We start from the raw sequence: 14,275 nt of genomic DNA on the forward strand, positions 1-14,275 counted from the left end.
GTAGCTTTGGTTCGAAGCCGATACAGAAAAAAAGAAAGTTAAATCGACAGCTGGGAAACGCAGACGACACTATTAGCATGACAAACAGACGTTGGAACCTTTAAAGGAACCTCGCAGTGGTGTCAGCAAAGTTTGTTCGCAAATGTGTGTCGAAGTTCTACCTCGCGTCTAGGTGTCTTTTTCAGGAAGTTTTTGTCACTGAATGATATTCAAGTCTTCCTGTCTGCAAAAGTAAAAGGCACAGACACACACACACACAGATGCACAGACACACACACACACACTCTCTCTCGTTCTCTCTCTCTCTCTCTCTCGCGCGCACAAATATTATACACATACACATAAACGCTCGTAGGCGTTCATGAGATGGTGAGTGTGTGTTTGTGTGTGTGTGTGTATCTATATATATGCGTGTCTGTTTGTGTGTGCGTGTGTCTATATGCGTGTTTGTCTGTCGGTCGGTCGGTCCGTCTGCACACACACACACACACACTAACAAACAAACACATCCACACACACTAGCAAACAAACACATCCACACACACTAATGTAGAGGTTCGGAAAAGAATGTTCTTTGGTTTCTCTTCTCTTGTGTTACGGACTCACTGGACTTTCACTCACGTGGACACACACACGTACAAAGACATACACGTCTTTCTATCCATTTCATCCACAACAGATGACATTGTGATAACAACAGCAGTATACTGGCATGGCCCACTTTATTTCTGTGTCTCTCGATCCTCCCTCCTCCTCTTCGCCAACCCGACCGAAGCCGGTGGCTATTAGCAAACACTGTACATAAGGAAGACGTGGAACTTGCGAAGAAAATGCGAAAAAGTGTTTGTGGGTTATCGTCCCTAGTTACATGCTGACGGCGAAAACAAAATGGCGGATCGCGTAGGTACCGATCGCGTGCGAGGTGGTGGTAAATTGTGCTCGGCTTTTTGTTGCAAGAACGCCCGTTACAAACAGAGCTGCTTCGGGAAAACTTTCCACAAGTTCCCTAAAGAAGAAAAAAGGTGGGTTGTGCAGTGATTATTTCATCAGGTTTACCTTCTTCAGAATGAGAATGCAATGGCTCGAGTCAACTCACTCAGATAAGCCAACTGTCTCTGAGCATTTTTGTCTGCTATGAATCATGATACTACAGTATTTATAGAACTAATATGCAAATGAAATATTACAAACATAGCATGGATCGGTTCATCCTGAGATTTCTGTACTAGCTGTACTATGTACGCGTGTGTCTGCGTGTGTACCTGTGTGTGCATGTGTACACTGTACTTACGACTGTGAGTGTGAGTCAGTAGTCAGTACAAAACAACAGTTTACACTTGATGACAAACTACCCGTGGGCATATTTGCCGAAACCTTTATCAAACCTTGCTTACGGGAAAACTACAGTACAAAGGTACATCACTCATCCGTTTTGCGTTCAGGCAGAGCGTTAGATTTAGACTGAAGATCTGATTTAGCTTTTTTTGTCTTTCCTTTTTGCTTAGTTTAACAATAACATTGTTGTTTTTATTGTCAAACTAGGTGCAGAATATGGATGCAATTCACAAGGCGAGAGGACTTTGAAAAGCTGCAGCCAGCTGATGTTCAAGGTCTCAAGCTTTGTACTGATCACTTTGAGGCCAACCAGTAAAACAATCCTGCAGAGAGGATCACTTGTGTGGAATGCTGTCCCGACATTGTTTGCAGTGCCCAATCCACCACCGAAGGTTATTTATTTATTGGTTTTAGGTTTTTGCAAACCAATGAAGCACACTATTAAATGCAGGCTGAGTAATGACAAGTTTGAGGCTGATGTAAGAATTGAAAAAAAACAGCATTGTTCCCATCAAATAATGCCTGTTTGCATTTAGCGCAAAAAAATGATAAGGCCAACAAAAAAAAGTTACTTATTTTGGATCGACGTCTTGATTATGATGATATGATGAACTTATTTTGCCAAAAAACAGCCCCAAATGGCAAAAAAAGTATAGGGTCGGCGTCAACAACAAAAAAGTTGTATGTTTCTGGTCACCTGACCCTACCTATGTTTTCCTGACGACCCTAGACTTTTATTTTGCATTTTCAAAAATAAAAGGGGTATTCGAAAATCAATTGTTTTCCTGCTTTTCAACAAAATAAGTTAAAAAGATGGTTTAAAAAAAAAAGTTTAGAAAAAAAATCTCCACCTTTAGTCATGTTAGGCCACAAAAAAAGTCTGTTTAAGGTAACATAGGCCCCCCAAAAATAGCGTCGGTAGGTCGGCTTTTTATTTTTGTATTTTAGCCATCTGAATATTTTAATTTCATTTTTTAATGCCCCAAAAAAGTCTAGGGCCGGTGGGAAAAAAATAGGGTCGGTCCGGATACTGTAAACAGATTATTTTTTGTTTTGCCTTACGAGAAACATACACTTTTTTGTGTGGCCTAAGACCAATGCCATGAAATTGGGAGAATTGTTTCATTGTGACTGGGTGTTGGTTGTGAGTTTGTCAGTTAAAGAGCTGTGCATTTGCAGGTTGCTAGTGGGAGGAAGCCACCATCGCAAAGGGTAGCTACAAATGAAGCCAGCACCGACCTGTCGCCTGATGCACAAATTGTTCAACCAGGTAAGAGATTTTTAACCATGAAGAACACCCTGACATCAAAAAATGTTTAAACCCATCCATTACATAGTTGATAATTGCTGTATAGGGTGACGGGCGGGGTGGTAAGACGTCGGTCTATTAACTCGGAAGGTCGAGGGTTCGAATCCCGGTCGCGGCCGCCTGGTGGGTTAAGTGTGGAGATGTTTCCGATCTCCCAGGTCAACTTATGTGCAGACCTGCTAGTGACTTATCCCCCTTCATGTGTACACGCAAGCACAAGACCAAGTACGCACGAAAAAGATCCTGTAATCCATGTCAGAGTTCGGTGGGTTTTAGAAACACAAAAATACCCCGCACGCTTCCTCCGAAAGCGGCGTATGGCTGCCTAAATACGATCATACACGTAAAATTCCACTTGTGCAAAAAAAATGAGTGCACGTGGGAGTTTCAGCCCACGAGCGCAGAAGAAGAAGAAGAAGCTGTATAGGGCGGATGCATGGATGGATGAAATTGTACCTGTAGTTCCAACACGTAAAGATGGGAAACATATCCTGTTAGAGGCATGGTGTAACAAGAAACAATTAAGTGGCTCTATTCCCATCTCCCCCCCCCCCCCCCCCCCCCCCCCCTTTCCCCGTAGCGATATAAGCTTCGTGGTTGAAAACGACGTTAAACACCAAATAAAGAAAGAAAGAAAGAGGCATGGTGTGTGAGGAGTTTACCTGGTACTGTTGTCCTAATCAATCAATCAATCAATCAATCAATATGAAGCTTATATAGGGCGTATTCCGTGGGTACAGTTCTAATGGCCTCACCCATTCAGTACCAAACAAGGTCAATTCCATCATTGTTCCACATCGTATCCATAGTTGCTAACACACTTCATTTCTGGCCTGCCTTCCTACGCTATTGTTTATTTTCATTTTGTGATTTAATTACACATGTTTTAATTTCTTCCAGGTTGTAACTTGTTATGGTTATGTTATTTTATGTGTGTTTTCTTTTTTAGATGACATTCAGGCGATCCTGGAGGACATAGGATGTAAAGCATCAAAGTCGTCATCCTCCCCATCCCCTCGTGAAGCGGAACTTCGGCAGAAGGTCAACAAACTGAGGAGCAAGGTTTTCCGATTAGAAAAGAAAACGATGGAACCCCGTGTAAAACGAGCGAGTAAATTAGCCAAGCCTCCCAAGAAAGACTTTGTAGTAGAACAGTTGTCTCATATATTATCAGGCGAGGCGAGCTATTTTGCCATTTATGCCTGTTACATATTTACCGGTTATCTGCTGCTGTGTCCAATCCTGGCAGAGACGGGAACGCATGTTACCAAGGAGCTGAAGGAGAGTCAATGAGATGAGAGAATGTGATTAACAATTGCCAACTCTCTCCGTACAAAGAGGGTCCAAAATTGTATAAAAAAAAATTGATGGTAGGCAATTCAAAATTAAAAAAAGGACTCTCGGAGCATGGACTTAATGAGTCAAAAATTAAAGAAGGCTCTATGAGCCGAAGTACATGTTTTGTCTATTGTCTTTTTTATTTTGAATTCCCTACCATCTATATTTTGATAAAATTTTGGACCCTCCCTGGTGTGTTGTTTCTGATGTACCTTTTAGTCTGTTTACAGTAACATAGGCACACAAAAAGAGGGTCGGTAAATCGGCTTTTCTTAATTTTTTTTTATAACCATCTTTTTAAATTATTTTGCAAAAAAACAGGAACAAAATTGATTTTTTTTTTCTTTTTCTTTTTCTCCAAATGCCCACAAAAAAAAGTCTAGGGTTGGTCTAGAAAAATAGGGTTGGTCGGGATACCGTAAACAGGCTATTTTGCTTTGTTTTGCCTAAGCAATGACTAACAAACTTTCTTTAGGGTCTGACATTGTGTATACTATACAATTTTTGGGGTATTAACTAAATACATGTATACAGTTTTCGATTCCTTTTATACTTTTTCACAAATTAGCCCCCCCCCCTTTTTTTTTGTGTAGTCTGCCCTGGGGGCGGGAGGTCTCCTAATTTCGGTTTCTAGGGTCACCTTATGCTTCCCCATGAGCTGAGAACTTAATTTAAAATGAGCCTCGATTTTTTTATTTGTATTTTGTAATTGTGCCTTTGTCCAGTCACAGGATTTCACTTTGTACTTAAAAACTTGGCGCTGTCATCATTTATTGCTATTTATTGTTCAGTTGTTCAGTATTTATTGCTATTGGGCATCAGTTGTTCAGTTGCCCTCTTTCGAATGAGCCATGCATGCATTATGGATGTGTTTAGCGAATTGGGATACCTCAAGCAATGTAAAAGAAGAAACAATGTGAAGCAAACATATAGCACCAAATAAAATAACCGAATCAGAATGGAAACTTCTTCAGTGTATGTGTGTGTGTGTGTGTGTGTGTGTGTGTGTGTGTGTGTGTTTGCTGTTTTAAATACCGAAAATGTGAAAATAAAGCAAGTCACAACATGAGAAAGATCGACTGTACTAGTCATAACAAAGCAGGAGACAGCCTGATCAGCATGCAGCAAAGGGGAATAACTCGTATTTAGCCATTCTCATTTCTAAGCATGCCCAATGAGGAAGTTATCCTTCTTCCCATTGTAGTTTCTTTGCTATTAGCCACAATACTTAATTGAACTACATCTCCACAGTCAGTGGAGCACGCTATCAAAAAAAAACGTCCACTCTCTCCCGTGTCTCTCAGAGTTCTCTCCCACACTCTAGCATGTACACACAGAATTCAACTTTAGCTAGAGTCACAACATCCAATCAACAGTTAGCTAACAAAAGTGACATCACATTGGTCAAACAAGTAAACAAAGAAGGGGGGGGGGGGGGGGGGGTAAGGGACCAAAAGCTTCCAAGCCACCTGGCATCTCCTATGATCTACCCGATCAAAAGGAATGACACCCACTTGACAAACCCCGGCTGGCCCGAGATACCCAGTCTGGCTGGCGGCACATTACATAACGACCACCTGGGGGCCTAATGTCTCGTCTACAGCAAGCGTCTAACAAGTGCACCGCCCACTTCAAAAAGAGATAAGGAACTTCCTTCACCCAGCAGCAGATTTAATTGTCTGCAGCTGGCTGGACACGGCTGGTCACTGCACACCAGTACTTTTTGTTAAAGGCATATTAACTCGATGAATATACACGCTAATTGCTTTACCAACAGCTGGAGACATGCTAAATTAAGTTCCCTGCAAAATATTGTGGTCTAGGACCCCTTCAATGTTGAGATATGTTAATTTTCATTTTGATCTGGATCGTCCTATTTATAGATTTGCCAACAGAGGTAGCGTTGACGCAAGGGAAATAACTCCGCGTCTTTGTTGATATCCTCATTTTTTCAGAGGCTAGAACAAGCTGTAATGCATGTTTATGGTCCGCGCATTGCGACATATCATCATTATATGGCCTAATTATGATGAATTTGACATCGATTATGGGCAAACTACACTTTGTAAACACGGGAGCGCGTACATATGCCTTTAACAGATAATGAATAGACACCTAACACAAACTGATCGGCAACAAAGACTGAACTGAACAATGACAACAGCTTACTCTATAGTTGGTGACTGGTCACCCTGTCACACTAACAAACAAACACATCTGTGCAGGCAAGGACAGACACCAGCCAAGAGACCACCACCACTACCGGAATGGCGGCGATTTTCGCACAACACCACAGAACCAACACGATCCTCGGAAGAAACCTCACGCACTCGCCGGTTATCGGCGCAGAGGAAGTTTGTCCCGCGAAAATACGGGTGGTCGGCACCGTCCTTTCTGTCATCGTCATCGCCTCCATCCTCGGAAACCTCCTCGTCTGCCTGGCTGTCTGCACCGATAAGCGTCTGTGGAAGAAGTCCTACCTCTTCATCGTGTCTCTAGCCGTTGCCGACCTGCTCGTGTCTTGCCTGGTCATGAGTTTTGCCGTCTACAACGAGATGCACAAGCACTGGCCGTTCGGCGCCGACTTCTGTAGGATCTGGATCTCTTTTGACATTATGTGCTGCACGACGTCCGTCCTGCACCTGTGTCTCATCGCCCTGGACCGCTTCCTGCAGCTCCGAGACCCGCTGCTCTACTTCCTGTGGAGGACGACCCCGAAGGTGGTGGGGATGATCCTGACGGCGTGGATTGTGTCTGCTCTCATCTCCTTCCTGCCGACCAGCTTCGGATGGCACGAGCCTTTCGAGGAGCACAACGTCGTGTCGGAGACAGGGATGTGTTTGTTCGAAGTCAACGAAGTCTACGCTGTGACGTCTTCTGCAGTCAGCTTCTTCATCCCGTGCATTGTCATGGTGGTTATCTACGCCAAAGTGTTCGGCTTCGCGCGCTACCACGTGCTGAACATGCGCAAAACCAACCCCGTGGGAGTGTCCAACGAGAAGCGAGCGACGTTCAAAATAAGGGGGAGTAACACACGCAGGGACTCCAAAGCGGCGGTGACGCTGGGCGTTATGATTGGGGCCTTCCTGGTGTGCTGGCTGCCCTTCTTTGTCCTTAACGTCATCGCGCCGTTTTGCCGCACGTGCCTACCGCCCACGGTTTTTCGGGTTTTGATCTGGCTGGGGTATTTCAACTCCTGTCTCAACCCCATCATCTACTCCATGTTCAACACCGAGCTCCGTTTGGCTTTACGAAACATCGTTTGCCCGTGGACTGACGAACGTGACTCCGGACCCAGTGTGATGCAAGAGAGTGTCGCCAGTCGAATGACGAGGAGGACACCAACTACAGGGACTATAGGGACCGGGGTGTGACGGGATCCGAACGTGTGGCGTAAAGTTCGAACACTATGGTTTGACAATGCGTTTTCTTTATAACATTTTGGTGGTGAAGTTTTTAATGTGCGTGCAAAAGTAACTAATGCGTATTTAGTTGTTGTGGTTGTTGTTGTTGCTGTTGTTGTTGTTGTTGTCACCGTTGTAGGTACGGTTCTAAAAAATAGGTATCCTGTATAGCAAATGTCGCGTCGAGCTTTTGTCGCGTCGAGCATTTGTCCATTCGAGCATTTGTCGTTCGAGATTTTGTCGTTCGAGCTTATGTCGGACACCGGTACAACAGCTGTCCCGCAAGCCCACCCCCCCCCTCCCCCCCCCATCTCGAACCGCCTCTCGGTCAACTGCTCCGACGAAAATTACTCCTCGCACAATCATGTGCGTAGTGTGTGTGTGTATGTGTGTGTGTGTGTGTGTGTGTGTGTGTGTGTGTGTGTGTGTGTGTGTGTGTGTGTGTGTGTGTGCGCGCGTGTGGAGAGAGAGAGAGACGTAAGACGTAAGACATTTTATTGATTAAACACACAAGGTTCATTTCAACGGGGTGTGGGGAGGGGTCAGTAATACATGCCGTGTGTTTGTATTTATAGACAATCAACCGGTTTTATCTCTTTCTCTCTAACATATACTCACACGAACGCACGCACGCTCTCACTCTCTCTCTCTCTCTCTTAAACCTAAAGACATATCCAGCGCATGAATTAACAATATGGGTAGGTGCAACGACAAACAAGTTTACAGTGCTAACATACATTATCGGCTTTCAATCATGCTCTATCGTTCCACGGCACAAACTCTCTCTCTCTCTCTCTCTCTCTCTCTCTCTCTCTCTCTCTCTCTCTCTCTCTCTCTCCCTCTCTCTCTTTCTAACATACAAACATTTCCAGCGCAAAAATCAACAATTTGAATAGGTACAACAACAACACAAGTGTACTACACCAGCATACATTATTTGCAATCAAACCTGCTCTAACATTCCACGGCACAAACTATGTATAACACATCGCCGTCTCGTTCACCTGTTCCACATTGGGTAACTAGTCAAAAAAACTTTTCCTTTTTTGAAAAACACGATATAAGAATCTGGACACCTGCATCACTGAATCCTCTTTGTCAACAGACATAACACGTATAATACTGTTCGCATCTTCACTCTGTTTTTTTTTCTCTTAATATTTTGACATCAAGTCTATAATCACAATATCCTTTGCATACAAACAATACATGTTTCTCGTCTTCCACGTCCTCTCTGCATACAGGGCAAATCAAAAGGCCCGGTACAACGTCAGTTCGATAGCGGCATTTGTGAGTGTTTATGGATGAAATACCAAATCGAAATTGTATGTATTCATCTCGAAAACAGCGGAGCTGAATATGGTCTATATACACTTCAGCGCGAATTTTTTGTTTAAAGAGCGAATAAAATTCAAATCGCTCCGATTTCATGATGCTGTCATGCCAGTCTTGCTGGAAGCAATCAAACAGTCGTTGTCTGAATACTGCTATAAATCGATTCAAATCGCCTACACCTTGTTGCAGCCAGACACCTCCAAAGCCGTACATGCATAACATTTCTTTCAAATAATGAGACCATGTTTTCTTGCCATAACCCTGTAAATGTTTCATCATGTCATATGCTTTCCTTGGGAGTCTTTCGCTTGGCAAATGTAACACTCTCAGCCAATACTTAATACAGCGAACCGACGAAGTGACATAAAGTACCCTAAGTCACCAAAGGTCAAAACTTGACTAAATGTAACAAGTCGCGTAAGGCGAAAATACAACATTTAGTCAAGTAACTGTCGAACTCACAGAATGAAAGTGAACGCAATGCAACGCAGCAAGACCGTATACTCGTAGCATCGTCAGTCCACCGCTCACGGCATAGGCAGTGAAATTGACAAGAAGAGCGGGGTAGTAGTTGCGCTGGGAAGGATAGCACGCTTTTCTGTACCTCTCTTCGTTTTAACTTTCTGAGCGTGTTTTTAATCCAAACATATCATATCTATATGTTTTTGGAATCAGGAACCGACAAGGAATAAGATGAAAGTGTTTTTAAATTGATTTCAAAAATTTAATTTTGATAATAATTTTTATATATTTAATTTTCAGAGCTTGTTTTTAATCCGAATATAACATATTTATATGTTTTTGGAATCAGCAAATGATGGAGAATAAGATGAACGTAAATTTGGATCGTTTTAGAAAACAATAATTGTTTTTACAATTTTTAGATTTTTAATGACCAAAGTCATTAATTAATTTTTAAGCCACCAAGCTGAAATGCAATACCGAAGTCCGGGCTTCGTCGAAGACTACTTGACCAAAATTTCAACCAATTTGGTTGAAAAATGAGAGCGTGACAGTGCCGCCTCAACTTTCACGAAAAGCCGGATATGACGTCATCAAAGACATTTATCAAAAAAAGGAAAAAAACGTTCGGGGATATCATACCCAGGAACTCTCATGTCAAATTTCATAAAGATCGGTCCAGTAGTTTGGTCTGAATCGCTCTGCACGCACACACGCACGCACACACGCACGCACACACGCACACACATACACCACGACCCTCGTTTCGATTCCCCCTCGATGTTAAAACATTTAGTCAAAACTTGACTAAATGTAAAAACAACATGGCTTTCGTCTTCAGTAGTATCCGGGCAGAAAGGACAGTCACGACTGGTGTCAGAGAGAGAGTAACGATGTCGATGGGCATTGAATGGGGAGACCCCCAGTCTAAATCTGGACAAAGCAACTTTATAAAGGCTCACATGAATCATGTCCAGGTATTCTTCGTGCCCAATACAACTTTTGAAACTGTGGTAAAATTCAAGGCGTGTACTTTCTGACAGACGTGTAAACCATTCCTGTGAAAACTGGTGCCTCATTGTCTCCTTCAGGTCTCCCAGGAACAACTTTTCATCTGCCACCCCAGCACACAACCAAACGAAACCATATCCAGACTTGCACAAAAGGTCTTTGACATGTGTGACCCAGTTTGTTTGCCCTCTGTCGTGATTGTTCAAAAGAGACAGGTAAGCCATCTTTGAGAGTCGAGAGCATGGTTGTTTTAACAGCCGAAACCAGTATTGCAGCATCAACGTAAAGTGGATATCTTCCTAGCTCGCCGTATAACGATGTTCCGTTACCTGCTGAACAGGTTGTGATTCCAGAGAAAGATTTAACTTAAGAGGTCGTGACTGGTGTTTTTGTCTTGTAATAATCATGCTTTTTGTCTTTCCTGGGTGCACTATCATAACAAGAGAGAGAGAGAGAGAGAGAGAGAGAGAGAGAGAGAGAGACAGAGAGACAGAGAGAGAGAGAGACAGAACTCAGAACTCAGAACTTTATTACATAAGGATAAAGGTTTTAGGCTTAGCCTAATCTTCCAACCTGTCCTTGGACCATATACAGAGAATAATAAATCGAGAGAGAGAGAGAGAAAGAGAGAGCAAGAGAGAGAAAGAGAAAGAAAGAGAGAGAGAGAAAGAGGGAGAGAGAGACCGAAAGAACTCAGAACTCAGAACTTTATTACATAAGGTTAGGTTTTAGGCTTAGCCTAATCTTCCAACCTGTCCTTGGACCATATACAGAGAATAATAAATCGAGAGAGAGAGAGAGAGAGAGAGAGAGAGAGAGAGAGAGAGAGAGAGAGAGAGAGAGAGAGAGAGAGAGAGAGAGAGATGCAATATGATGGTTTTTCAACGCCAACAAATGAATATACATAGTTGCTGAAAGTGTAATACGATAGCGTTTTAGTTTTAAGCATTTTCACGCTTCTTTTTACATTAGTCAAGTTATGATTCTTTTTACATTTAGTCAAGTTTTGACTAAATGTTTTAACGTAGAGGGGGGAATCGAGACGAGGGTCGTGGTGTTTGTGCGTGTGTGTGTGTGTGTGTGTGTGTGTGTGTGTGTCTGTCTGTGTGTGTGTGTGTGTGTGTGTGTGTGTGTGTGTGTGTGTGTGTGTGTGTGTAGAGCGATTCAGACTAAACTACTGGACCGATCTTTATGAAATTTGACATGAGAGTTCCTGGGTATGAAATCCCCGAACATATTTTTCATTTTTTTGATAAATGTCTTTGATGACGTCATATCCGGCTTTTTGTAAAGTTGAGGCGGCACTGTCACGCCCTCATTTTTCAAACCAAATTGGTTGAAATTTCGGTCGGGTAATGTTCGACGAAGCCCGGACTTTGGTATTGCATTTCAGCGTGGTGGCTTAAAAATTAATTAATGACTTTGGTCATTACAAATCTGAAAATTGTAAAAAAAATACGTTTTTTATAAAACGATCCAAATATACGTTTATCCTATTCTCCATCATTTGCTGATTCCAAAAACATATAAATATGTTATATTTGGATTAAAAACAAGCTCTGAAAATTAAATATATAAAAATTATGATCAAAATTAAATTTTCCAAATCAATTTAAAAACACTTTCATCTTATTCCTTGTCGGTTCCTGATTCCAAAAACATATAGATATGATATGTTTGGATTAAAAACACGCTCAGAAAGTTAAAACGAAGAGAGGTACAGAAAAGCGTGCTATCCTTCCCAGCGCAACTACTACCCCGCTCTTCTTGTCAATTTCACTGCCTATGCCGTGAGCGGTGGACTGACGATGCTACGAGTATACGGTCTTGCTGCGTTGCATTGCGTTCACTTTCATTCTGTGAGTTCGACAGCTACTTGACTTAATGTTGTATTTTCGCCTTACGCAACTTGTTCTTCTTTTCTTACACGTACTCACACAAGTACGCTCGCGCACACCCGCACACACACACACACACACACACACACACACACACACACGCAAACCTACACACACACACACACACACACACACACACACACACACACACACACACTCACACACACACGAAGAAATTTGCGACCGAACGAACAGCAGACCGGATTTTTGCCATAACATTCTCAACGAAATCCTTGTAGATAGATACAAACATTGTCGGCGAAAGGAGACAAACAAATGCATCTGCTCTTGTTTGTTCTTTTTACATTTAGTCAAGTTATGACTAAAACTATTGGACCGATCTTTATGAAATTTGACATGAAAGTTCCTGGAAATGATATCCCCGGACGTTTTTGGCTCACGAAGTGTAGCCTATGCGATGCTAACTTTTGTCTGTCTGTGCGTGCGTGCGTATGTATGTATGTATGTATGTATGTCTGTGGAGAAACTTTAACATTTGAAGACGTCATATTACATTGACGTCACATTATGACGTACGAGGGTTAGACGTCACGCGATGGAATTACTGAAAGTCTCGGTGATTGTTATTTTGAGCGGGCCGAGACTATTTGGCAGTCGTGTCCATGTAAGTAGGCTACATGCAGACAGACAGATCTAGATCTAGTGTCTCGCTTTCTTGCACAGTTTCACCTATGCTCTTTCTGTGTGTGTGTGTGTGTGTGTGTGTGTGTGTGTGTGTGTGTGTGTGTGTGTGTGTGTGTGTGTGTGTGTGTGTGTACGTGTGTGTGTGTGTGTGATGGAGTGATTGAGTTTGTGTTATTGTTTGTCTATTTCTTACGGGAGCCTTGAAGGCTTCGCTTCTTGTTTTCATTTATTTCGATAAATGTCTTTGATGACGTCATATCCGGCTTTTCGTGAAATTTAAGGCGGCACTGTCACGCTCCCTTTTTTCAACCAAATTGGTTGAAATTTTGGTCAAGTAATCTTCGACGAAGCCCGGACTTCGGTATTGCATTTCAGCTTGGTGGCTGAAACATTAATTAATGACTTTGGTCATTAAAAATCTAAAAATTGTAAAAAATAAATAAAAATTTATAAAATGATCCAAATTTACGTTGATCTTATTCTCCATCATTTTCTGATTCCAAAAACATATAAATATGTTATATTTGGATTAAAAACAAGCTCTGAAAATTAAATATATAAAAATTATTATCAAAATTAAATTGTCAAAATCAATTTAAAAACACTTTCATCTTATTCCTTGTCGGTTCCTGATTCCAAAAACATATAGATATGATATGTTTGGATTAAAAACACGCTCAGAAAGTTAAAACAACAAGAAATTCCTCTGATTGGAAAATAAATATGTTATATGGAAATAACCTTCTCAGTTGGTGGCAGTGAGAATGGTTATTTCCCTTTGACCAACGGGGGTGTGCCTCTATAAGTCCTTGTATAATTGTAATCCACCAATAACTCCCTAACCGTGTGTTTGACTGGTCCCAATTTTTGTAAGGACCGTCTCAGGAATGTATAGAACCTGTTCACCAAGTTTGGTGACGATCGGTCCGTTCATTCTTGAGATCTACTTGCGAACACAAACACCGCCACAAACACACAAACACATCGAGTGAAACCTATACACACCCCTATACCGGGGGTGTAAAGAGAGGTACAGAAAAGCGTGCTATCCTTCTTAGCGCAACTACTACCCCGCTCTTCTTGTCAATTTCACTGCCTTTGCCATGAGCGGTGACTGACGATGCTACGAGTATACGGTCTTGCTGAAAAATGGCATTGCGTTCAGTTTCATTCTGTGAGTTCGACAGCTACTTGACTAAATGTTGTATTTTCGCCTTACGCGACTTGTTTTTACATTAGTCTGAATCGCTCTTGTTTTAACATAGAGGGGGGAATCGAGACGAGGGTCGTGGTGTATGTGTGTGTGTGTGTCTGTCTGTCTGTCTGTGTGTGTGTGTGTAGAGCGATTCAGACTAAACTACTGGGCCGATCTTTATGAAATTTGACATGAGAGTTCCTGGGTATGATATCCCCGGACTTTTTTTTCTCATTTTTTCGATAAATTCCTTTGATGACGTCATATCCGGCTTTTCGTGAAAGTTGAGGCGGCACTGTCACGCCCTCATTTTTCAACCAAATTGGTTGAAATTTTGGTCAAG

The 14,275-nt window shown here is 42.2% G+C and overlaps 1 protein-coding gene and 1 long non-coding RNA gene across 2 annotated transcripts; both read left to right on the plus strand.

The window, feature by feature from the left end:
• The first annotated feature begins 790 nt into the window (after positions 1-790).
• Positions 791-4,941, plus strand: LOC138956186 (uncharacterized). Its single transcript, XR_011452540.1, has 2 exons — positions 791-2,605; positions 3,594-4,941. It is a non-coding gene; the product is annotated as an uncharacterized lncRNA (long non-coding RNA).
• Positions 4,942-6,249: 1,308 nt separating this feature from the next.
• Positions 6,250-7,580, plus strand: LOC138956187 (dopamine receptor 1-like). The gene has a single exon (XM_070327614.1). It carries the CDS (start codon positions 6,250-6,252, stop codon positions 7,354-7,356), a length of 1,107 nt encoding a protein of 368 aa, XP_070183715.1. The 3' UTR covers positions 7,357-7,580.
• Positions 7,581-14,275: the final 6,695 nt, after the last annotated feature.

This window comes from Littorina saxatilis, unplaced genomic scaffold (assembly GCF_037325665.1).
Source record: "Littorina saxatilis isolate snail1 unplaced genomic scaffold, US_GU_Lsax_2.0 scaffold_833, whole genome shotgun sequence".
Classification (NCBI taxonomy): domain Eukaryota; kingdom Metazoa; phylum Mollusca; class Gastropoda; order Littorinimorpha; family Littorinidae; genus Littorina; species Littorina saxatilis.

What these genes read in the sequence shown, in the direction of transcription:
- LOC138956187 (XM_070327614.1), top strand. Translation starts at nt 6,250, where the DNA reads ATGGCGGCGATTTTCGCACAACACCACAGAACCAACACGATCCTCGGA.